Here is a 26,629-nt window from a genome sequence, read left to right as displayed (position 1 = left end):
CTGTGGTATGGAGTATCTGAAAACATAGGAATAGCATGTTTTTCACAATGTCTTGTGGATTAACATCAACCAGATTTGATGGAGAATCCTGAAAGCTATCAGAACTTCGGTGATTTTTTGCCCTCTGCAGGAGAAAGAAAGAGCAAAAGGATGCTCTTGCTCTCCTGAGAGCACCCCTACCTGGTGGTTGAGCAAAGCCAACATCAAGCCCCAGTTAGATGAACTGGAGAGTTCTCCGTCATGTCATGTGGATGACCATTCATTGTCTTTAACATCTTGGGAGCACTTAGGCCCTCTGATGGAGAAGAGCCTAATTCACCACCAAGAAGCAAGAAGATCTCATGGAAGCATGTCTTCCAGAGCCCAGCATCAATCATGGAAGCTGGTTGTTTATCACTCCTTCCTGAGGAGATGTCTGACGTAGAGCTATGAGAGCTTATGTTTAATTTTCTCTTCTCTTGTCAACGTAATACTTCCTCCGTTATAAAATACATAATTGTTAACAGGGGTGACTCCCTGATCTCGGGATTGAGTGTGTCTGTCAATAGGACTAGGCCTAACTCGTATCAGAAAAATACAGTGGGTCAAACTATAAGTGGGTTATAAACTAAAAGCTTTAATTAGATTGAAACGAGTAGAAGCGAATATAGTACTCCCCCAACAAAGAAATATAAAAGTGCTTAGATCACGAAAGATGTGGTCTAAATACTAGAACGAGCTGCTTCAGGTTGGGCTCGGCCATCCTGGTCAGATCTCACGAGTATCCGTCTTCGTTGTTACTGCACTCAGTCATCCACAATGTACAGAATGCGATACTCACTCGTGATGACCGGACAGCAAATATCACACAAAAAAACTTATGCATTGCGATAGTAATCATAACCATATCCAGGTTACCAGATGCAGGCAAAGTTTATTTCACCAGCCTCTGTCAAACCATACAGAGACATGCTTGAACGATGTTCAACAAATCGTACGGACAAAAATGGATTCACTGAATCCTGCAACGACATAAAAAAAATGAAACCATCGTATTGGTAATCCACCAATAACCGCCCAATCATATACACTCTACACCGGACATTCCTAGTCTATAAGCGAACTTGGGGACGCGCCCCAACCACAGGGCTCATTTAACAAATTCCATCGACCAAACGGAGCCGGAGCTCAGGACCAAAACAGCATCATAACAAGTGTGTAGTATCATCTGTAGGGCTCGCACTGCCCATAAACAAATAGACCGAGGCTGCAAGAGATTATCCACGATGGTTCTGTTGTCGACTTCTTCTATTCCAAGAACTGTGTGCCTCAGGCCTCCAAAAACAAGTAGACCAAGGCTGCAAAAACCCATTGCCTGCGATCACCAAATCACGGGCACTGGCCTGCAACAAAACTCAAGACAAACAACCATTGCTATAATTCATTCATCACTGTGCATTTGCTTTCTCCAACTTCTCTTTCTCAATTTCAACTTTTCTTTCCTCGGCATGCTGAGCAACGCCATTAGCCAGTGCCTGGTAGTGAAAATCCAGTGTCTGCATAAGGCTCTGGAACCTGGCTGGGTCGGATGCTTGTACAGCTGGACAAAATAATTATTGCCTTGTCAGCAACTTTTGGGCACAAATAAGTACTGCAAAAGAATGTACAGTGGGAAATATTCTCTACCTTGGATGGTTCCAACAAAGAAGATAAATGGATCAACCTCATCTATCGGGGTCTGCAGCTCCTCGTCATCACTAAAATCCTCATCAGAATCATCATCATCATCATCCTCATCATGGAGCTGAAAACCTCTTGCCTGAATTACCACAAGTGTGTAAAGAGTGATCACAGGGTGCTATAAAAACGCAAAGAAAATTATACCCAAAATACTTGTGTGACATCTCTGCTACAGGATCTTTTCACTTGTTCTTTGCAGACAACATTGTTAACCAAAGGAGACTGAGGTGTTCTTTCCAGCTAACAGCACATGAACTGTGTCTGTGTACACAGGGAGGCAAAAGGCTCATCGAGCTGCTAACAGGCCTATGAAACAAGGGCAGGTGATTTTATGAGGCCACAAGTGAAGTGTGCGCTTTACTTAGCATCTTTCCCTAGAGTACGAGTATTGAAGATATAAATTTCATCTAAAGTAGCGTTGGAGATGCATAAATGCCAATGGCGGTCGACCTCCATGGAGGTGGGTATTTTGGAAAAATCGAAAAACATATTTTAAAGTTTCAAAAAATTCTGAAAAAAATCATACATGTTAACATGGATGCACTATACGTGTGTGCAACTTTTGAAGATGAAATACATTATGATGAGAGCTACACAAAAAAGACAAATCGCGGTTTTCAAACTGATGAACAGTGCAAACACTGTTCACTATTAGAAATGCACGATTTTCTCTTTTTTGTGTAGCTCTCACCATAATGTATTTCGTTATGAGATTGTATACACATGTAGAATACATCCATATGAATGTGTAGAAAAAAATTTCAGAATTTTTTGAAACTCCAAAATGTAATTATTGAATTTTTTAAAATATCCACCTCCATGGAGGTCGCCCGCCAAAAGCCCTCACTCCGTTGGAGATGTGCTATCCATGCAGATTAAGGCCCCAGCTCCAGGTACCATTTGCCCCTGCCTACCAGACCAAAGATCTTCTGTGAACCTCAGAAGTCCAAAGCAAGGTGAAGTTACCTGCCAATGCTACCCAACTTCCCAACATACAAATATTTGAAGCAGCCCTTTCGTCCCAGACCTCTCTTTCAGTGTTTCTAGAGCCAATAACATTGTTTTTAGGACTTATCTACTAATCGCTGCCAGAATCAAGCATATTCTCTTCTGTGTGCTTTTATGAGACAGATCCAGATCCTCAAGACTTGGAAGGATCAGGAGCTGGTTGGCTGGAAAATTGGGATCTGGAACTCTACCAAGCAGTCTACGTATTTATGTAATGACTTCCTCTTGGCGATTCTCTGGTGCTCATATTTGAAGGTAATAAGCACCTTCACCAGAGATTGCATTAGCTCTATTAACTATTCCATCATGACAAGCACTTGTAGATAAAATTAACATGGTGGGCATATAAAATAAAAATTAAACCATGCCAATAAGATCTTCGAATGCGAATTTTACTCGAGACAAGATAACAAAACAAACCTGTACTAGTTTCTGTATATTAAGACTATTTACTTCATCCTGATCTTCATCATCAACCCCCATCTCCCCATCATCCTCATCCTCCTCATTCTCTTCTTCATCAGCATCAAATTCATCCACATCATCATCAGCAGCATCATTTTGCCTCTTAGATTCTGGTATATTAATGCAAAAGATTAAGATTTAACTGAAGAAGAAATTTAAGCATTCAACTAATACACTACATATATAAGTTCTGCAAAAGATTAAGATTTAACTGAAGAAGAAATTTAAGCATTTCACTAATACACTACATATATAAGTTCTATAACAGCAAAAGGCAAAATAAAGTTGGAAGTCCTTGTATGTTATTTCCTTCTTTTTCTTGTATAAATATGCAGTGGGAGTCTCTCCTACTTTTTCTGACAGAATACAAGGGAACTCTTGATTTGCAAAAGTGTGAAACAATATATGGAAGTGCTTAATCAACCCGGTGCCTGAAATCTCAGGAATATATGGTAGTTTTTTAAGGGCTAGCGCTTTATATCATACAATAAACAAGAGATGCACCTGCAACTTGCTCCTTGTATGCAACAAGCAGCTCAAGTGTTGCCTTGAAAATGCGTTCTAGAGCCTCTGCTGGAATATGATTAGCTGGAAGGCCAATAAGTGAAGTCAATCCTAAGCAGCAGACTTTCTTGTCATGCTCTCTGAAAATAAAGCAAAACACCATTTGTCGAGTCAGTACAGCAAATAAACACAAAAGGAATAATTTTACAAGCAAGAGCTAATTAAACTTACCTTTTGAAGTTCACCCTCTTGCCACTTTTTTTCACTTGTTGTAACATGACAAACCAGAGATTGAAAATTTCTGTCGCAACTCCAAGTTTGTGCAACATTGCAAGTGTCAACGAAGGATTGTAGTAGAATACGTTAGCTATCTGCAGTAGGCATGGAGAGTGTGATAAGTAACTTTGCTGACTCAACATGAGTACATGGCTGTCAAGAGGGCCAACCCACGCAATCAGTAGTATCAATTCTAGACACAGAAATCAGAAGGAACACATGGCCTGCCTACTATGACATGAGGTTGCTTCATACAATATGAAATACACAAATGTGCTTATTTAAGATACATGAAATTATATAGTGATGTTACTTTGAGCAATAGCTACGGACCTATGGCACTGTAGGCCTAGAAAACCATATGTGATTTACCTTCACAGGAAAAAAATAACATTTTACAAACAAGAACAAGGCGTTATATATCTTGCTGCATTCTGAATATACCCCACACGTCCGAAATTATCTAAAGGAAAAAAGGCATGCAAAAATGAACCGCATGAACATGCAAAATTGTTGCTCCATATGAGTCTAAAGTTTAAAACTACTGATCATAATATATGAAAATATATGATCATGATTTTGGTTATATAATATCTTACAAAGCACAGTACGTACCCAGCATAAAGCAGTTGCACAGTCTATAGCATAGTTCAATAAACTGAGGTTAGTGTTGCTGATTAGTTACTGTAAATCATGGCAAACAAGGTTCTTCAATTACAGAAGCCCTGTTTGGAATCAAATTATTTTGGAAAAAAATGTATTCAAAAATTGCAAAAAAAAAAAATGTTGCATCTATAGAATAGCAGAGCTCACAAGTATTAACAGTTTTCTGCAGTATTAGCAAAACCCAAGGTGAGTTTAACAACTAAATTATCCAGGAGAATTGTTTATTTTACTTTAACTCTCTGAAAGTCGGCAACTAGCCGATCTAAAAATAATTTAAATAAGATTGCATTCATGCATATATATAATTACCTGAGTGTATTTGGCTAGCTAGCTTTATAGTTTGTGGTAAGCAGTTAAAGTATTTAGGAGAGTATTTTTTTACTAAACTCTTTGAACTCATCGGTCTACAAATAATTAACACAAGATTGCATGCATCCATGCACACTATTAAAATGCCAAAGTTTATAAGAGTAGTCTTTCTTATATCCAAATGGCTCAAATTATTTAAAACTCCAATTTTCCAGAAACCATGGTGTTTCAAGAGAGCTCCAAAATATTATGTATCCAAACGGGATCTTAATAGTTCGCTTTGGAAAAGTGACCAAAAGAAGGGAGGTAAAGGCAGGCCAACAGTTAACAGCTCAGGGTTGCCAAACCAGGCTGCGGAATGCATTTTAAGTTGATCATTTATGTTTAACACTACACTTAGATATCGTCTATTTTGTAAGTACTACTTAAAGTCTACACTGACAGACAACGTTACTTATACACAACATTGTTACCAAATAATGCATACTATGATAGACCTTTAGCTGGTCAGCATGTTTTGGAACAGATAAAGGGAAATATGCACATTTCGTACCACTTGCACAAGGAGAGATTTCAGATAAGGCTTCTCTGCTCGACGGAGCCTATCAATCGTAAGCCTGAGATACGGCTCAACCCAATGATCAACTTGCCCTTTGCAGTTTTGAAAAAACACTTCAATGAGCTTGGGTGCCGGCACAATATCTGAATCTTCCATATTTTGGTCTGTCATAACCTAGAGAAATGTTGATATACCACTGTAAGAGCAGAACTACTTAAACATTCAGAACAAACTAAAGCTAAAAATGAATCAAATCTACACTCACAGATGACAGTCCTTTCCATAAGCTTTGTTGATAATCAGGATCTTTGCAGCTAACAAAATGTTCAGTGCCACGAGAAATGTAATTGTCTAGTGGGACAAGAATATCTGCACGGCAACAAAAGTATTTAACAATGAGCTGCTGTAAAAAAATAATGTATGTCTATCAAAATTAATCCAACTGGTAGGAGATTGGCTACCAGGCCAGTTTGCGAACAAGTAGCCCAGCAGATAAGCACTTCATAATAACAGTCCACAGACCAGACCAGATACTGTACCAATTATGTCAAATGGAGCAAGAAAAGACACAACATGCCTGTTGTTTATATATATCTAAAGAGAAACAACGCGCCAATGAATTAGCGTTTTACCCAAAAGATATCAGATACCAGGATGCTAAATTACTGTTTTGGACATCATGATGCTGGTTTTGAACTCGATTGGATGTTGCGTCGTCTTTCGGATATTATTATGATTTCTAAAAAATACCATAGTACCATAGAACTTTGAGACCTTTTGACGCAAAAGAAAATCATACTCTTGCGTCCCATATTGGCCCTGTTTGGATACCCTAACTCAGTTAGACGTTAGAGCTAGATTCTAACCCTGAACTAACGCTAGCCAAAGAGGTGTTTGGATGACAGGGTTAGATGGAGCGCGGATACGGCAATGCGCCTTCACGGGCGTTGCGAGAGGGTGGGAAGAAGAGGACGAGAAGCTTCGAGGAAGTGGGGAGGGATCTGCTGTGGGGAGAGCGAGAGAAAAATGTGTTTTTTTTTGTGCTCCGGAGAAGAACTAACCCAAATAAGCACCTCTTGGGTGGGTTAAATTTTTTGGATGGGTTAGATGCATCTAACCCAAACTAACCCTCATGTTTGGATACTTTTAGGTTAGTTGAGTCCAAACTAACCCAAACTAACTCTAACCCATGGATCCAAACAGGGCCATTTATTGACGCTCAAACGGATGTATCTAGCACTGAAATACGTCTAGATACATCTGTTTGAGCGTCAATTAATATGGGACGGAGGTAACGGAGGTAGTACTTATAAACAGGTTCATCCCAGATAACATGTCTTTCTAAAGCAAACTACGGATGTCACTCAACCTTTGATCCTCACCAAGCAATATTGTAACAGATGTGTACATAGTGGAAAAACTGTGGAGCATCCGTACTTGGTAGGGGAACTGCAATAGTATCCAATACCTCATCGGACACAGAAAGGTGCAGATACATCACCAGTGAGATATCTGGCTGGATAAACATCACGAATAGACAGTATGTACCAGGGATACTTCATGGACACACTGTCCAACAAGACAAAGAGGTTTAACCCTTGGTGGGTGTCCCTCGCAAACACTCGCATGAGAACTTCCTGTACCCACGGGGACATGCCCATGGCGACCAGGCGACCACCACCAGTCAGCAGCAAGAATCTTCCCACCCCAACATCAAGTGCTTATATGAAAAGAGGAAACAGCTATGTTCATGTTGTTCTTCAAAGTTACTTTTTTTTGTTTCCTGATTCTAAGAAAAACTCATCACTGAGAAATTATTTGGACACAACTAATCGATGAGCATGGCAAAATCACATGCAAACTAGTCAGCTAATTGAGACACAGGGCAAAACAAATACAACTTGCGAACATAAAGGAAATGGAAAATAATATAATAAGTAGCATGGTATCCAAATAACCAAATGAAGAGATCACACACAAAGATAGCTTAGTCCCTTCGTTCCCAAATACTTAGCACCGTTAACGAGACAGGCAAACTATGTTTTGGATGAAATATGACCAAAGTACTTTCAGTTATATCCCAAGTACTTGAAAAGGTGGCAAAGTGAGGGGTGTGAGTGGAGATAATCAAGGTGGTCTAGGAAAGTGCCAGTGATTTGGAAAGATTTTTTTCCTCAGAAGTGATAATTATTTGGACGCAGAAGGCGTAACAGACAAAAAGCAAGAAATGAGCATGATCTAGAATTCAGTTTCCAGCATATAGCAAATTTAACAGCAACCTGTTCAAAACTAGACTTACTCTCAAAGAAATCAATGGCCCAATCATTAAGAGCCTCCATCATCAATGGCCACAAGCTCCACATGTCCAAAGAAATTGTTGGTGAGTAAAAGGTCAGATAGGACACTATTTCTAGAACCTCTTCATAAACATCTGCAAAACAGAGTCGAATGCATCAGCACAAATTGAAGGAAGAAGAAACAAAGTTTATAAAATCAAAACTGATATTAACACAAAAAACTAAATCTCCCTCAAACCGCTAATAATTATCGAGTTCTTATATCTTTTCTAGCAAATTTAGGGGAGGGAGGGTAGAGATAACTGTAACTACCTACAAGCTTCTAATGAGCTGAAAGGTTTTATCACTGTCATCAAAAGTTTAAAGAAAGAGAAGACTACCACAATTCAGAAACCAAATAAGTCTAAGTTCGTTTTAACTACATCTATACAAGCTTCTAATGAGCTTAAAGGTTTTATCACAGTCATCAAAAGGAAAGTTTAAAGAAAGAGAAGACTACCACAATTCAGAAACCAATTACGTTTAAGTTCGCTTTAACTACATCTAAAGGAATCAATATCCTGAACAACCAAGATTAGTTCCAGTAAGGGACTGACAAAACCGATGTGTAAACAACCAGTTGAGACTATACATATCCTTGAAATGGAATTGCGGAAGCAAATACTTATAATTAGACAACAAAATACCTTGACCATCCGATGTCAACATCCTGCGCAAAATAGGCAACAAAGTGGGCTCTATTTGGATAAAAAGATGGGGAAGACTGCTGATGGACTCAAGGATTGTGCTTAAAGCACGTAAGCAACCAACAGCAGCCAAAGCACCAGAGTCCTCTATTTCATCATCAGCTTCTGAACTAGCCATGCATCTCCAGAAGGCAGCAGCCTATCAAATTAGTAAGCATGAAGTTTCAGGAAGGTAGATTCAGTGCAGCATGTGACCAAATTGAGTTAAACATAAATCAAGGGCCAACATACCAAACTCTGGCACAATCCAAGGGCATATGGTGCCATCTCTTCACCAAATCTATCAACAATTGTCTCGAGAGTGAAAACAAGATCCTCATTCTCAACTTCACCCATAAGCTTAAAAAATTCTGCAAATAAAGTAATAAACAATCAAACCACATCAAAATCACCATTCCTACCAAGGTCGAATAAAGTAGTTCTTACCATCAAGAAGCTGTGGGAGGATAGGACGGATCTCATCCAGATCTGTAGAATGGAAAAAGAAATTGTAAGGAACAAATAGAACAAAGTTGATAACTGACTAGGTATCAAGAAGCTCACCTTTGCATGCTTCAACGAAAGAACGGAGAGCAAAGACTGAATCAACCCTGACAGGAAGTTCTGGATCACGCAAACCGGAGATAACACAATGCATAGCTTTGCGAAAATTGTCCTGGTCTGAGAAGGTGATGTGCGCATACTGCCCTGCCACCCATGCTGCCTATTGCCCATATAATATATTAGTCTGGTGTCACATAGAAGTAGCGAGTACATCAAGGAAAACTAGGGAAGGTGAGCATAACCATAGAAATAAAGAGAAATAAGAACTTTGATACTACTCATCCCATAATGTAAGACATTTTTTTACATTACACTAGTGTAAAGAAACGTCTTTGATTATGGGACAGAGGAAGTAATTAGTAAACAAATAAACTTGGATTATAACAGAACATATAAAGCATTCTGTTAAAATAAACTTGAATAGTTCCCTAAGGATAGCAATTAATTAAAATATGACAATAGTGGTCACAATGTGCAGTCAACTTTTGAGATTGTGGTCAGCAGCTCATCTTCTCGTGGACTAATACTAGACTTGATGGCATACTGGTTAGGTTGCTGGCACCTAATATCAGATAATCTAATGTGGCAGCCCAGGTGCTGAGAGTAACACTTGGATCCAAGGTAGTTACAGTGCTCTCTCAGCTCAAGAGATTATTATCATCTGTCACTTTGAACTGCATCTGGACAAATTCCCTTTCGGATACAAGAGAAGACGCCATTTTCTGGCGCTTATCTCCAAAACTTCAGTAGTCCGGCTAAGTCAGAGTATAAGGATTCCTTCTCTGAACAAATTAACTTCCATTGTCCTCATTTATTTTGTTAAGATAATGTAGCTCTCAAGTGTTGATTCTTTGGCTTGAGCTGCAACACCATTGCTTGGCTGCAGGTTACCTTGCGCACTGTCAGCTCCCCAACCATGGTTTCTGTCCTCTAGCACAAGAGCCAGAGACGGTACAGCACTTGTTTGTGTGTTGCTCCTGGATCTAGCAGCTTTCAATCAGGACGACTGCATGCAGCTTGGAATATTCAGTTTGAAAGAAAATAGCCAGTTATTTCAGGGCTATCAGCATGATCTGAGAATGGTGGACAATGCTATCAAAACAGAAGTAGAACGTTGGAGGGCAAGTCACGTTAGGCTGTGAGAACTACTGAGATTAGCCTTTTGTTTCATGTTGAGAAGTTGTGTGTCGTTCCCTAGTGAATTGCTGGCTCATGGCTAGACCATCCAGAACCTAAAGCATGCCCTTCAGCCGTTCTCCTTAATGACAACTTGTTGCAGGAATACATCCTCTGTTCCTAAATATAAGACATTTTGGCGGTAGTGGACAGAATATTCACAAGAAAATAACACAATTAACTGTGTTTGGTTTTAAGATGAAAAATTCCCAGCACCTTTTCTTAAACTATTATACAGGCTGTTACAAAGAGCAATAGTGGACAGAGGTATCTTGGAAAAGTACAAGTGAACATGGTAACTTTCGGACCTGAGGTGGGGCAAATTTCTGGGACAAATAAACATATTTCTAACTTAATAGTAAAAAAAAGGTAGAACACTTAATGCACAGGCTTCAACAAATTGTATACATGATCTGAATGTCTAAATGATAATAAGGAACAAAAGGTAGAACTGCTGGCCAAGTTGGAGCATACTACCTTCGCACGCAAGTGTCCAACATGACTACTGAACTCTGGAAAGACATGCTGAACTAACATTCGCTCTAGCTCAGCCTTGTACGGATCAGTTTGTTTCAGCCTATCACATAATGTCCCAATGGCAAGAAGGGCACCATCTTTTTGGCGATAGGGCTTCACTTCAATTGATGCCTCATTATACCTACCAAGTTATTCTTGAATTAGTAGCTCAAGAAGGTTGAGGATCACAGCACAAATCACAACAACGATGCATACCTCATGAATATCTCCACAATAAATTGGATAAACTTTTGTAGGTTGCCCTTTCCCCGTTTTCTTACCAATTCGCTGACAAAATCCATAGCAGCTGTTCGAGGACTATAAAGATCTTCAATTATATCTGCATGCAAAAGAAATGGCATCATGAGTAAACAGATGAACACTGAAAATAGTGCATGTTAACTTACATCATTGAGAGGAATTTGATCATGCAATTTTACCATAGCCTTTACGAACATACTCATGTGGATCTTCATCCCATAACATTTGGTCATTGTCATTGAAGCACATTAGTGGAAATATTATCTCAAAAAGAATTATGTCGATTTGTGGTTGCATCAGCTGATACATGCTGTTCTTTGTGAGACTGCAAGAACAAGTAACCCATTACAGTTAGTCACCGCACATTTAAAGATCACCAGGTACACATATTTTACGTGGTAGATAGATATGAGGAGATATCCAGTAAGCTACAGATAAATATGCCAAACAAGAAATTTTCAACATACAGCTAGTAAATCTCAAACACAAAACTACTACGTTCAAAAAGAAATAACATAAATCTAACAGTAGTTATTAAAGGTACATTCTGCTAGGCAAATTATATATTCCTAGGGAAGATGGAAGATCAAAGAGAATATGTAACATTAGTAATCTCAGTAGAGCAAGTTGCGTTGCTGAAATTATCTAACAGGCATAGAGAGACATGCACAGCAAGCTCGTGACTAGTGGGACATGCAGAAACCATAAATAATGGAAGGTGGCAATCTGAACATTATGAAAGCTGGTTTGTCCTTTGAAAGTCTACCACGAACCTGTTGGTGAGATATTGAAGGATAAGATTGATAACCCTATCAGGCAAATAGCCACCAGTGCGAATTGCATTGAGCAACTGTAGATGGCATCCCAGAATTTTTCCAGCATAGTTCTTTTGAAACATTTGAGCAAAAGCTTTACTCTCTGGTTTATGAACCTTCATATCAGCAAACCTGTCAATGACAAATGAGTAACCAAGTAAAAATACTGATTTAACGAAAAACAAACCAACTTCTTTCAATACTGACCGACTGTATAAACGGTTCAAGATATGGGTAATCCATTTCTTGACTTTCCACCAGCCCCAGGCTTTCCTAGCGTCAGGATCCGATGGTTGCCCTTCCAATGGAACTGGCCTTTCCAACAAGTTTAAGAATAGAACAATCCATGCATTGAAGATGTTTGGTTCAAACAGTTGCTTTGGAATTTCTAGCTGCAGAAAGCACATGACAAGAGCATAAGCGTGCAAGAAAAAAAAGTGGGGGGTGGGGGGGAGGGGTAAATTAATAAGACGATGAACGTACATAAATTGAGGACCAGAATATTTTGCAGATCAGCTTGATCAAGTCAGCAACTTCAATTGGAGGATTGGCAATCTGTACAAGTGTGCTGAATATATTCAACAAACGAGGAAAACACTCCTCAACAATTTGATACAAAGGTATCCTTTCCTCCTCTGACTTGAACCTACACCATGAGGCACATAAATAAGATAAGTGTGCCAACTCGTATAGAAGTAAAACAAAAGCATTGTGCTGCAATGCCATCAAGCCAACAGCAAAATTTCAGTAAAGAAGATTTATGATAGATGGAAAAGGTGGTATGTATGCTCACTCATATTTCCGGGATAGGATCCTTAGCACATAAAGTGCTCCGAAAATTTGATCCTGTGATTCCATGTTATGTGTAACCCAATGTAGAAGACTAGGCCACTGCTCAGGGTAATCCGCAAGGATCAAGGTCTTGATACTTTCTCCAAGCTGTGCTCTAAAGATATTCATGAAAGATGTGTCAATTATCCATATGTTTCTCATCAACAACTGCCAAATGTTATGCTTTCACCATTAAGAAAACTTATAAATACAAGAATATGTGAACTGGTATGGCTAGCCAAAAAAAATTACCATGTGGCCGCATTACAACTTGAGAAAATACTTTGTATAATGCTTCTCTACAAATGGAGGTTTAATAGAGGGAAAAAGGGAACAGATGCATTCAAGAACTAACAACAAGCCAGCGTCTATTATTACCCATAATGCGTTTCATGAAGGCAAAGTCAATATTTTTTTACTACATATTGCTTCTATTAGAAACAAAATGGAACTTCAAGCAGCATAAAGAAAAATATAAAAGCTTCATTTTTAATTGCAATTAGCTGGAAGATCAAGTATATGTAGGCCGAAACTAAATATTGGTCAACATTATTTTCCATCCATAGGTAAAACAAGTAAACAAAAATAGTGATATCAACAATAATAAACATAGTGTAATACACTATTGAAAACTACAGGCACTAGAATTCAGTTTATCTGGTAAAAAACTGACAATATAACAAAATAATCAAAAACAATGAGCAGTACAATTGTAGCAAGCAGCGATGACAGTAAACATTACTACTTGTTAAGGAAAGGACAGGTGGATTGCGTCAGTTATTTTTACCTTAGCAGTGGAGGCAATTGAGTAACAAAACCCAGTATATTCTCACGAACCATAGACTTGTCACCTTCTGGAATTTTACGTGTTTCATCTACAGAAAGGAAGAAAAATTGTCAAGTTACCAAAATGAAGGGAACAATGCCCAGGTATTACCCTCCACGTACCAGGATCAATAGGCGACCAGGCTTTTGAAACAAAGTTCTTGAAGTGAATGCTTGCGACCTGTCTCACAGCCATATCACAACTTCCATCGACAATGATCTGTAACAATCTCACCAGATGTTGTTGCATATACTGAAGCTGCAGGAATCGCAGGAACTTCAGTACAAGGGTCCGAAATGAAATAACAAATGCATATAGCATCGCAACATGTATAGAACAAAAAGAAACGAAACACTGAATAAGAATGAACAATACAAAACAAAATGGCCAGCTTAGTTAGAGCATTCTGCATTATTCCTTTGGGTATGTTAACAAGTAATGCGCTGTAGTTGATCCATTTCTCATTCTTGGAAAAGGGTAGCTATTCATCAATCACAAACAAATGCAAATTAAGTTTCTAAGAAAAATGAGAACATGGCAATATGAGCTGCTTTGCAATCTCCTGAGTCCATGGTAACTTTCTATTTAAAAATACTAAATCTTCCATGAGTGTTGGTTTTGGCTCAAATTCTTGTTAGCGCATATTGTAGTATTGAATACACTATTATACAATAAAAGAACAAATACAAGTATGAACTTTCAGAAAACACAGCAGCAGTCGCTTCATATATGATTAATAACTATAGGCAAACACACTTACAATAGGTTATTAAGGCAACCGGGTAGATTTGTCTGTTCTGTATACAGATCAGCTCGAATACAATTTCAACACTGATGGTCTTACACTCGGTAGGCTCTCATGAACAATAATTTCAATTACATAATATGTAAACAAGCGCTGTCCAAAATGCAGTGCACTCGAGAGCGGTATTACAACAAATATATAGCAAACAGCTCCTTCAATGCACGGAAGTTGGCTAAGAAACTCTCTTTACAGACAGTTCGTCCAAGTGGACGTGTGCAGATAGCTAAAAGAAAGGATATTATCACTAAAAGAAAGGATATTATCACTCTGCTCCAACAAATTTACAATCTTGTGAAAAGATTTGACTGCATCCTTACAAAGCATATAATATTATGACATTAAAAAGGAAGGGACCAAACAAGCACCACTGTGATGTACAAATGTTCATCGTTAAATAAGTGCTCTGTGTGCGGAGTACATGATTATATGTCACTAAAAGATTTAAAATTTATATGATGTCTTATAGTTTGAGCTGTAATGGCAGCCTGCTTGATTGAACAGGTTGCTAAGCCTACCAACTCTGAGGTGTTCATGAGCTGGAAGTCAATAATGCCAACTACAACACTGAGCATAGCTCCACAACAAAGTCGAACTAGATGACAACGGGCAGCAAGCATCAAAACGGTCAAGGAGTGAAGCTCATACAGATCACCGGTTCATACTGATCCAATTCAGCAACCTAGCTCCAGATCACGGAAAACATAGCAACAAGAATCAACTCAACACGGAACAGAGAAGTTGTGTTGATGTGACTGGTTCGATTGAGCAGGATTCCACGGCTAAACGAAACAGCGTAGAGGCGCGAGGCAGTGATCCGACGAACCCCTACCCCCAATCCAACCCCTTCCGCCGCGGCAGGAACCCCAGGCTCCCGATAGCGGCGTCGACGATGCAAGCAACGGAGCGAGAGGCTAGAGCGGCATCAAGGCGGCAGTGGAGGGGCTAACCTGCTCGAGGCTGGCCTCAGCGGCTTTGCGCTCCTCGGGGGCGTGGCTGAGCGCCGCGCGCAGCACCAGGGTCAGATTGGACAGATCCATCGCGGCGGGCCGGCCGAGCTCGAACACCGACGGCGGCGGCGGCAGGGCGGGAGGGGCGAGGCCGCAACCCCGAGCTAGGGTTCTCGATCGGCGACGCGGGGTGGTGGAGAGGGAAGGGGGCGGGGGTGGGGTGGCGAGTGGGGAGAGTCGGGGTCGCCTCCTCCCACTTCTGGCCTCGCGGTCGCGGAAGACCTGGGGAGTTGAGAAGCGTGCGTGCGTGCGCGCCGCACCGTGCCGTGCGTGCTCGAGGCAGAGAAAGGAGGGGTGGATCAGTGGAGTAGTGGTGGGTATTTAAATCTAGGGTTTGGTCGAGGGGTTTTGCTCGGCCGAGCCCGAGCAAGAGCAAGCCCGGCAGCAGCAACTTTTCTGGGGGCAAAGGCCCTCGTCCGAACCCGAGGCCCAGTATTAAGGCTGAAGTTTTGGATCCGATTAATATACTCCTAGATGGATAAATGTGTTTGTCTCAAAAAAAAAGATGGATAAATGTGTTCTCAAAAAAAAAGATGGATAAATGTCCATACCATGTATCATATTTCGCATTCTTTTGGATTGAGAGGTCATTTATCAGAGCATTGCACGTGTTGCGTCCTAGTGTCGTCACGTGTTGCACTTTGTTGAAGTGGTTTTTTTGGACGAATTATTTTTCTAACTTTCTGGCTAAGTTAAGCACGAACTGACCCATTTTGAAAGAAACAATTATCTTACCTTTTTTGGTCACGACAATATCCCTGGTGTTTCTTTTGCATGGGAGACGCATGGTCTTTGGCGTTTCCCCCCGGCCCACACATTGTGTTGGCTCGTTGTAGCAAAGGGGGAAACACCATGGAACCCCCCCCCCCTCCCCCCGACCCAGAACGTAACAGACCGTGTCGTTTTCTCCTGATAAGTCATCCAGTCGAGCGGGCCCAACCCACCCCATCTTCCCTATCCTCCCTATCTTCTTGTGGGGGCCGAGCGCACTAACAGAGAGGGATTCTCTCTCGCCCCCTTTCCCTCTCCCCTCGCCAAATATTCAAGACCTACTCATTCCACCACTCAAATTCATGGATCTGAGGGCCCTGGGCGTCCTTGAGGTATTTTATCCCCCCTTCTCTTCATTTTTTCGATTGAATCCTCTTCTTATTATGCATTGATATTCAATGTTGGGTGGTGTTAGATGAGTAGATGATTTCTTCATTTTTAGAATTCTTTTGTCATTGGTAGACAATTTTAGAAGATCGGTAGGCACTAGATGATGTGTTCTTGAATATGTAGGCCATATTATTTCGGATTGGTGCCTGTACAGGCTATTCGTATGTTGTCATAGGAACCTGTATGAAGAGAGATGATGAACTCTTCAGAGGTCATTTATGGGAGCATTGCACATGTTGCGTCCTAGTGCCGTCACGTGTCGTGCTTCGTTGAAGAGGGTTTTTCGGCAAAATTACTGTTCTAACTTTTTGGCTAAGTTAAGCACGAATTCATCCCCGTTTGAAAAAAGATGTATCTGACCTTTTTTGGTCATGCCAAGATCCCTGCGTCCCGTTTGCATGGGAGACATCATGGTCCCTGGTGTTTCCCCCTGGTCCACACATCATAGACCTCGGCTTTTGCCCTCAACACAAAACGCCACGGACCGTGGTGTTTTCTCCTGATAAGTCATCCAGCCGCGCGGGCCCAACCCACTCCCTCTTCCCTATCCTCTGGCGGGGACCGAGCTAGCGCACGAACAGAGAGGTTCTCTCTCGCCCTTTCCCTCTCCCCTCACCAAATCCTCAAGATATACTCATTCCACCCCTCAAATTCGTGGATCTTAGGCCCCTAAGCATCCTCAAGGTACTCTTGCCCCTTCCCTCTAATTTATTTTGATTGAATCCTCTTCTTTTTTTATGGTGGTGTTAGATGGTTAGATGGTTTATTCATTTTAGGGAAAAAATTGTAGTTGGTAGATTATTTTAGATGATTGATAGGTACTAGATGGTGCATTGTTAAATTTGTAGGCCATACTAATTCGGATTGGTGCCTACGTAGGCTATCCATACGTTGTCATAGGAACCCACATGAAGAGATATGGTGAACACTTGATGGTTGTATATGGTATGGTTTGTTTGAGATCTTGGTTTGGTTATAGATGATTAATATTTGCATATGTTGTCCCATGGGATATTATCAAGAGAGATGATGAAGAGATGATGGTTGTATGTGATATTGTTTGTTTGATAATCTTGCTTGGTTTATAAATGATGTGTGTGTATGTGCTAGCAATTTGGTTTTTTGTTTGCAAGCAAGTTCATTATGTTCAGATGATGTGTGTATGTGGTATGAAAAAATATGATGTGTGGGTATGTGTCGGAGTTTAGGATCTGCGTCCAAGAAACTTCTCCAAGAACTAGGGTTCAAACTCTAGGGTGCTTTGCTTGGCGACCTAGGACACTGCAACGACTACGGCTGGACTGCCACGGGCGCGCTGGCTCTCACCGGACACGAAGGGGTTGCACGAGCTACCCAAGTTCGGGCCACCATGCTGGTGTAAATACCCTACTCCTGCCTATGTTGGATTGCTCTGTAGTGGAGAGCTTGTGGCTCAAGGTACACGAGAGGTTGGGAGAATGGCTCGATCCCCTTACATGGAGGCGGCACTGCCCCTTTTGTTGTGCCTTGGTCCTCTTCCCCGAAAATATGAGCAGGAAAGGATGTCCACAGGGCGGCAATTCAAAGGGGGACAGGCGCCCAGGCCTATCCTCACTAAAGGCGGTCTCCGCCTGGTAAAGTAGTCTTCATGAAGCATTGGTGGGCTCGGCGATGACCAATGCCCTGGCGTGCCGATCCGTCCCAATCTTCTTTCACCAAAGAGGAAATGCTTTGGGACTTGCTTTGGGGGAGATAGACGTCGTCGCTCCCTTATCACCAAAATGGAAACTGTGCTTGGTCATGCCCCATCGTCCTTATCCTAATAGCAGGACGTCATCCATGTGATGGGCGCGGAGCCCCGCGACCGATGTCGTATGACCTGCCTCATGAGGCGACCTCGTGAAGGGAGCCTCGCGAGGCAGCCCGGTGCTTGGCGGCCTCGGCAGGGCTCTGCCTGGCAGCAAGGGCCCTTGCGAAGCGTCTCCTTGTGGAGCGGCCAGAGCAGGGCCACCTGTCATGGGCCAGCTTAGGTGTCGCCCTTTTGGCCAGAGGCAAACAAGTCGTGGTACCCTGGTTCTGAAAGAGCTAGTTATCGACTAGAGGGGGGGTGAATAGGCGATTTTTATGAAAGTCTTCAAAATATGGGAGTTTCGAAGACAAACAATAGAAATGACACTATTCGTATGCAGCGGAAGGTAGACTACACTAGGCAAGCCATAGTCAAGTATTCAATGAAGTGAAAGCACGAAGACTATTAGCAGCTAGGTAGTAAGGATCAGGATGGAAGATAGGATGAAGCCAATCAGAACAAGTAGTCACACAGTGAAGTCAAACAGATAATGCAAGCAGGCAATGACTTCATGAAGACAAATTGTAAGTAAAGAGAAGTGAGAGATAGAACCAGTAGCTTGGAGAGGACAGAGATTTGTTCGACCAGTTCCACTTGCTGTGACAACTGTACGTCTGGTTAGGGAGGCTGAGATTCAACTCAGAAGACCGCGTCTTCACCTTATTTCCCTTGAGCTAAGGACACCTAGTCCCCGCCCAATCACTCTGGTAAGTCTTCAAGGTAGACTTCCAAACCTTCACAGACTTCGTTCACCGGCAATCCACAACGACTTTTGGATGCTTAGAACGCGACGCCTAACCGACTGGAGGATTCACAATCCTCAAGTGTAACAAGGATCACGCGGACAGAAAGACTTCAGTGATGCCAAACACTCTTTGGGCTCTCGGTGGTTTGGGATTTGTCCTCGCAAGGATTCTCTCTCAAATGCTTCGGAGGTGGGTTACTCTCAAACGACAAAAGTCGTGCACTAACTCAGAGCAGCCACCAATTTATGGTGTAGGGGGTGGGCTATTTATAGCCACTGGGCAACCCGACCAGATTTGTCCGAAATGACCCTAGGTCACTAAGGAACTGACACATGTCCCAACGGTCAGATTTCAAACACACGCGACAGCTTGACTTGGGCTACAAGTAAAGCTGACTCATCCGACTCTGGATAAGATTTGCTCTCATTGTCTTCGCTCAAAGACATAGGATTTGGTTGAGCATCACTTCAGTCACTCTGACTTTGTTCACTTGGACCCCACTTAACAGTGTTGTGGTTCCTATGACTCAACAAAGAAGAAAAGGAAACAACAAAACAACTAAGTCTTCACGCTCCATAGTCTTCACGCGATGTCTTCTCATGTCATAGTCTTCAACGTGAATAGCTTCACAGACCATCATTGTCTTCAATGTCTTCACACATTTTTAGGGGTCATCTCCAGTAGGTAAACCGAATCAATGAGGGACTACTACCTGTGTTATCCTGCAATTCTCACAAACACATTAGTCCCTCAACCAGGTTTGTCGTCAATACTCCAAAACCAGCTAGGGGTGGCACTAGATGCACTTACAATCTCCCCTTTTTGGTGATTGATGACAAACTGGTTGAAGTTTTTAACGGGGATAAAAGTATGTGAAATTGTAAAGGATTAAGATATTGTCTTCATAGGTGGCAAAAAGCTCCCCCTGAAGATGTGCACATAATTATTTTTGCATTGGAATGCAAATGCACATGGCAGGTTGTACTTGTGGAGATCCTCTTCACCTTATGAAGACAATACATCATGCATGAACAGATATACAAGAATAATGACATGCATAATGAAAAATGGATGTATGCAGAATGACTTCATGCGGGATTTATCATCGCACATGCGGAATTTATCGTCGCATCACAGAATAACAGCAAAAGTAGCAAACGACCATCAAGTTTAAGTGTTACAACTCAAAGAACCAAATGTATCAAAAGCGAGAGTTGTAAACCCTTAGAAAAGTATAGCAACCGCCCATATGGACCCGCTTGAAGACTATCAACATATGCTTCTCCCCATTTTGTTAGTAAGGACCAAAAAGGTTCGAAGACATAGTCTCTACTTGTTCCCATGAGGAGTAGGTGAGGCAGCAGGGTCGTCGTTGAGGTTTGGTGGTGTAGACGAACTGGGTGCAGTGTCGATACGCGCCAAAGTTGGAGGAGGTGAAGTAGCATCATCAGCGTCATCAAGAACTCTAGCATTAACGGTTGCCGCGGAGGAGGAGTACTCAGAATCTTCAAGATATGGAGTCCGACGTAAGACAGCATTCCGGGGAGGAGTGGTATCGAACTTGAATCTCTTTGTGAAGCCATCGTCTTGAAGATCAGCTTCAGCACTAAGCAATGTCAGACTCTTCCAAGACCTCCGACAGGTTTTATGAGTGACAAACGCATTCTTGGTGGCAAGATTTCGAATGCGGTTAACATCCACCAAGAGGCTTTGCATCTGACGCTTTAGCCAGTAATGATGCTTATCATGTTTTTGATGCAAGGCCACGAGAAGCTCTCGGTCATTGAGCACACGAGATCTCTTCCGAGGCCTTGGAGCAATAGTGCTTTCAGTGGCTTCAGTACGGGCACGGCGAGTATTGCCAGCCAGCGGATAAACACGAGTAGCAGCATGAACTCCTCCAACATGCTGAGAGAAACTCTGACGATCGACATTGTGAAGATAAATTGCCTCCTTTGCAGGCTCTGGGTATATGGCTTTGACGGACATATCAACCTCTGGCAAGAATATGAGATGGTTGCGAGCAGAGGGATGATAGGCAACAACAGAGTGAAGCTTGATCAGTCGCATTACCCATGGAGCATAGAATTTCAGACCAAAGATGTCTGAGCCAGATGCAGCAAATTGGCGAATGAAGAAATCCTGAGCATTGAAGCTGATGCCATTAAGAATATAGAAGACCAATGTCTTTATTGCGCCTTCAAGCTTTGCTGAGGAAGAATGTCCTTTGATGGGCCATAGAGTTCGCCTGATAATGTGATAGATTATGCGGGGCAGATACTCTAGGTCTTCAACAAAGAATTCCTTGGGATATTCAGCATCTTGCGGCAGTGGCTTCATCATACTCAGCATTTGGCTCATATGGGGTTCAGGCTTCTGGAAGATGCTTTCCAATGCATTGCGGTGAAGCTGACAACCAGGTTCATATAGTTCACCTGGAGTGGACTGGCCAGTAAGCTCAATGAGATAAAGGGCTTTGGCTTCATGGTGTACATTGCATGTCATCCACTCAAGGACCCATGTCTTCGGATCCCTGTTGTAGCCGCGGATGTGGAGAGTTGCATAGAATTGCAGCAGAAGCTCTTCATTCCAATTATCCTTATCAGTCACAAACTGGAGAAGGCCCGCATCTCTAAAACAGTCTAGGGCTTCTTCTAAGCAAGGCAGGCCAGCAATGGCTTTGCAGTCCAGACGCATATGGGGAAATATGCACCGGATTGGTGACTTGAGGTGGGGGAGTTCGCGGTGAGTCTTGACTTGGAGTTGCTGGTTGGGGGCGATCAGCCATGAGGCATCCCAAGAGATTGGCGTCAAAGGACGATCAATACTGATGAGTTCGTTGTTTGTGAGAACAGGCGATGATACCGTTTGGTGCTCGATTTGAGGAAGGACTTCATCATCAACTACGTTGTCTTGGGGACCAATGTCTTCAGCAGTGATGGGGTCAACGGTTGGAACTTCTTCAGCTTCAGTAGCCTCTGTGGAAGCAGGCTCGTGAACTATCAACTGACGCTCTTGGTGTTCGGATGCAGGACGAGCAAAAGAGATGGGCTCGACGACGAGGGGCTCTGTGGGAGCAGCCCGATCTTTCTTCTTGGTTTTTCTTTTCTTGGTGGGTGGAGCATCGTCAGTGGTGTTCTTGAGTTTGCGTTTTCTGGCTTCGGCTTCAGCTGCCCTGGCTTTCTTCTGTTCTGAAGCCATTGTGGGGACCTTAGGCTTCGAGCCTGTCATATTGGCAGGGAAGACAGTGTGAGGTTCTTCCCGCCTCGGTGCTTCAGCTTGGGCCACAACAGGCTTCTTCTTCTTGGCAGCCAGCTTGGGGTCTATGCCAGGACGCCCAAGTGCCTTGCGCTTCTCAGCTTCATTGTAAACTTGAACACACTTGGTAGCTAGATTCTTCATTCGCTCGCGTGAACCTTTGGCTTCTTCGTGCTTCTTGCGAAATGCCTCCTTGAGGTCATGCAGCATCAGCTTGAAGTTTTGAGCATCAGCCACACTGAGCTTGGCCACGTGCTTCTTGAACTGGTCTTTCTCATAGTCAATTTTGTTTTTCAGTTCAACAATTCTCTGAGCCAGAGCCAGCTCAGGAGCAATGGCACCTTGGAAGGTGACACTGATGCCAATTGGGAGCTGAAGATCATCAAAGCTGAGATTGGGGTTGTCAAACCACTCATCAATGAAGTTGTCCAGAATGTTCACATTGAAGAGGGGCAGATCATTGAAGATCTCCCCCTCTTGCTTGCTCTTAATGAGCTGTTCAAGAGCATCATCACCGCACTCATCATCAGTTGACAGATCAATGGCTTCAATTTTGTTCCTTAGAACGGCAGCCGGTGTCAGTGCTTGACCAGAAATCTGAACATTTTTCTTCTGAGGCTTCTCTTTCTTCTTAGAGATGCAAGAGAGATCTTCAGAATTGATACTTGGAGCAGGAGGGGCAGTTGCCAATGGCTTCGCTCGTGAAGCTTTTGAAGCAGCAGAAGGTTTTGAAGCCTTGGTTTTCTTCTGCTTCTACGGCTTAGGAGGAGGAGTTGGCGCATCATCAAAATCAGCATCATCGGCAGAGTGATCCACATTTGCACCTTGGACGACAATGTGAGTGATGAGGCCTTCGAGGTTGTAGAAGGGGTCGATTCTGTTTTCATTGGCTTCATGGGTGCCATCATCCCGAGGAGCAGACGAACCTGGGTTGAAGTCAAGTCCAAATGCCTTCTTGTTATTCACAGCAGAGTCTTTGGCGAACTTGAAGTTGCGCTTGAACAGATTGTCTTCGCGACACCACAACAGAGAAGAAGGGTCAGCATTCTCTGGTTGTGGTCCGCGAACCATGCACGGATAGAAGCCTTGATCAATAGCTTCAGTCTTGGACCTGGGAGGAAGATTTTTGTATAGGATATCTCCCTAGGGTCGCTTGATGGCATTCTTCTCGGCATACTCACCAGTGACAAATCTGTATTTGAACCATTCCTCTGCCCAATTTCTTCGAATCCATTGGATTCGATTCTTGCGTTCACCATAGGTTTCTTTGGGGTCTGTCTTGTACAGTTCGTGCAGATCTGGCGGCAAATCTTTGGATGTATTTCCACGGCGCTGTCTGCCGCCCTTTCTTGTTGACTTCTCAGTTGCCATGAAGCTTAAACTGAATGGCTTCAAAACTAGCAAAGGCTTCTGACGGCTGGTCAGACAAGAACTGGCTTCAGGAGAATTTATGTGACTCCGTAAGAATTCTGCAAACGAATGTAGACTATGAGAACCAAGGGATTCTCCCACGGACATGTACCTGTGACAGCATTAGATGTGCGAGGGAAGGGGAAGAGGTCATATGCATTCTCAGAAGATTTTGAAGATAAATCAGTTTGAAGACATTGACCTCATAACGCGAAGACATTCACTTATTTGTTGTGAGTTGGTTCCAGATTTGTACAAATCCAAGAATAAGTACAACTGAGGAATCTAACTTGTAGAGAAGCATAAGTGAACATACTAGGTATAATATGAGATGCAGAACGGGATAGATTCAACTTTGGAAGTATAGAAACTACTTTTGGTAAAGAGGAATGAATCTATCAGATCAAAAAGACGGTAAAAAGTAAGTTTTAATTACCACACGAAGAACTGCTAGACAGAGCGGAGTTGGAGGCCGAGCAGTTCGATCTCCCATGCCCTAACTTGGCGACAGAAGACACCTACGGCAGCGGTGGAGAAGACGAGGTCCGCGACCGGCGTGAGGACGGCGTCGGTGAGGTCGTGGCAGCTAAGCGCTTCGTCGCCGGCGTCGTTGAGAGCTAGTGGTGGCTCTAGGGTTTGTGAGAGGTGGCAAGGTGGAAGAAAGATTTTGACCGTGATGTGATGGGTATTTATAAGGAAAGGGACGACAGAGCGCAATTATGCAGGTGCCCCCGGCGGTTCACATCTGAAAGGCACGTGGCAAGCATGCAACACCTTGGAAGTTGTTCCATGTTCCCACGCACGCCTGGATTGTCGGGGTGGTCGTTCTGAATTCTCCGGCTTTTAGGCAATAAGGATATAGCATTAAAAACAGATGTAAATGTTTGTCAGATTGACTTCAGCTAACAAGGTCTCAGTGAAGACAATCGACAGTCTTCAATAGAATGCATATGATTTGGACAGATAGAGTTGAGGTAGAAGCATAGATAGGTTAGGGTCCGATCACATTTACTTAGATCAAAAGATTCAGCAAGAAGTCATAGCTATAAGTGAATGCTGTAGAGGACAGAACACAAATATGTATAAAACCAGTGTAAGACCAAATCAACAGGATGATGATAAATATGAACATAAGTCAAGTATGAAGACAAATCAAATACGAAGGTTTTGCAATCATAACGCCAAGGGAAACACTTCAAACAAAAGTTTGGTGGTGGCGTTACCCACCGTATAGGAAGTATTAGACCCAAACATGGCGCACAATTATCGAGGCGCTCCGAAGTCAAATTCCGCATTAATGTATTCACACTTAGAGTGTATGTCTTCATTGATTGAAGATATACATTACTTTGTGTGTTGCACATCTAAGTCATCAAAATGCATAAGTGTTAGGATGTGTGTCCAATCACAGGACATTTGAGGATTCCAAGATATTTAGCTCACATAGCAACTTGCAAAACCTTTTCTCATCCAAGGGCTTTGTGAAGATATCAGCCAATTGCTCTTCTGTGTTGACGTGAATGATATCAATATCTTCCTTCATGACATGATCTCTGAGAAAGTGATGACGAATTTCAATGTGCTTTGTCTTCGAGTGCTGAACTGGGTTGTTGGCAATCTTGATGGCGCTTTCTTTGTCGCAGTAGAGTGGCACATTCTTCAAGTGGATACCATATAGTCCTTGAGAGTTTGCTTCATCCAGAGAAGCTGAGCACAACAAGATCCAGCAGCAATGTATTCGGATTCAGCAGTGGAGAGAGATACACGGTTTTGCTTCTTTGAAGACCAACAGACAAGAGATCATCCCAGAAAGTGACATGTGCCTGATGTGGACTTGCGATCAACCTTGTCACCAGCATAATCAGCATCTGAGAATCCAACTAGATCAAACTCTGAGCCCTTTGGATACCATAATCCTAGTGTTGGGGTGTAAGCCAAATATCAAAGAATTCGCTTCACGACTAAGTGATGTGATTCCTTTGGTGCCGCTTGGAATCGGGCACACATGCAAACACTGAGCATTATATCTGGCCTAGATGCACATAAATAAAGTAAAGAACCAATCATGGAGCGGTATACCTTTTGATCGAACTCTTTACCATTGGCGTCGGGACCCATATGACTATTGGTTGGCATTGGCGTCGTGTATCCTTTGCAGTCTTTCATTCCAAACTTCTTAAGGCAATATTTGAGATATTTTTCTTGAGATATGAAGATGTCATTGCGTTGCTGATGGATTTGGAGACCCAGAAAGAACTTCAGCTCGCCCATCATGGACATCTGATATTGCTCTTGCATCATGTGACCAAACTCATCACTGTATTTCTTGTTAGTGCAGCCGAAGATAATGTCATCCACATAGATTTGACACACAAATAGTTCACCATCATATGTCTTCGTGAAGAGTGTAGGATCTAGTGAACAAGGTTTGAAGCCTTTGCTCTTCAGGAAGTCTTTGAGTGTGTCATACCAAGCATGAGGGGCTTGTTTGAGGTCATACAATGCCTTGTTGAGCTTGTATACCATGTCAGGATGTTTTGGATCTTCAAAGCCAGGAGGTTGTGCAACATATACTTCTTCTTCAATCTTTCCATTGAGGAAGGCACTCTTCACATCCATTTGATACAGAAGGATGTTGTGATGATTTGCATAGGCTAGCAGTATGCGAATGGCTTCAAGCCTAGCCACCGGAGCAAATGTTTTATCGAAGTCAATCCCTTCCACTTGAGTGTATCCTTGAGCCACGAGACGAGCCTTGTTTCTGACAACTTGACCATGCTCATATTGCTTGTTGCGATATATCCATTTGGTGCCAATGATATTGTGCTTACGAGGATCAGGGCGCTTGACCAATTCCCACACATTGTTCAGCTCGAACTGTTGAAGCTCTTCTTGCA

The 26,629-nt window shown here is 42.4% G+C and overlaps 1 protein-coding gene across 1 annotated transcript; it reads right to left on the bottom strand.

Moving 5' to 3' along the window:
* Positions 1-843: 843 nt before the first annotated feature.
* Positions 844-15,605, bottom strand: LOC123045225 (importin beta-like SAD2). The gene is made up of 22 exons (XM_044468188.1): positions 15,270-15,605; positions 13,640-13,775; positions 13,479-13,566; positions 12,654-12,806; positions 12,344-12,506; positions 12,068-12,252; positions 11,819-11,992; positions 11,225-11,370; positions 11,001-11,124; positions 10,746-10,926; positions 9,093-9,252; positions 8,976-9,017; positions 8,781-8,899; positions 8,490-8,688; positions 7,806-7,937; positions 5,772-5,875; positions 5,501-5,680; positions 3,928-4,067; positions 3,697-3,836; positions 3,148-3,302; positions 1,666-1,798; positions 844-1,579 (listed from the first exon to the last, which is right to left on the bottom strand). The coding sequence occupies exons 1-22, from the start codon at positions 15,357-15,359 to the stop codon at positions 1,428-1,430; spliced, it is 3,096 nt and encodes a 1,031-aa protein (XP_044324123.1). The 5' UTR covers positions 15,360-15,605; the 3' UTR covers positions 844-1,427.
* Between the last annotated feature and the right edge of the window lie 11,024 nt (positions 15,606-26,629).

The sequence above is a fragment of the Triticum aestivum genome, chromosome 2B, assembly GCF_018294505.1.
Source record: "Triticum aestivum cultivar Chinese Spring chromosome 2B, IWGSC CS RefSeq v2.1, whole genome shotgun sequence".
Lineage (NCBI taxonomy): Eukaryota > Viridiplantae > Streptophyta > Magnoliopsida > Poales > Poaceae > Triticum > Triticum aestivum.
Note: the sequence above shows the minus strand (reverse complement) of the source record. Positions and strands in the feature narration are given on the sequence as shown.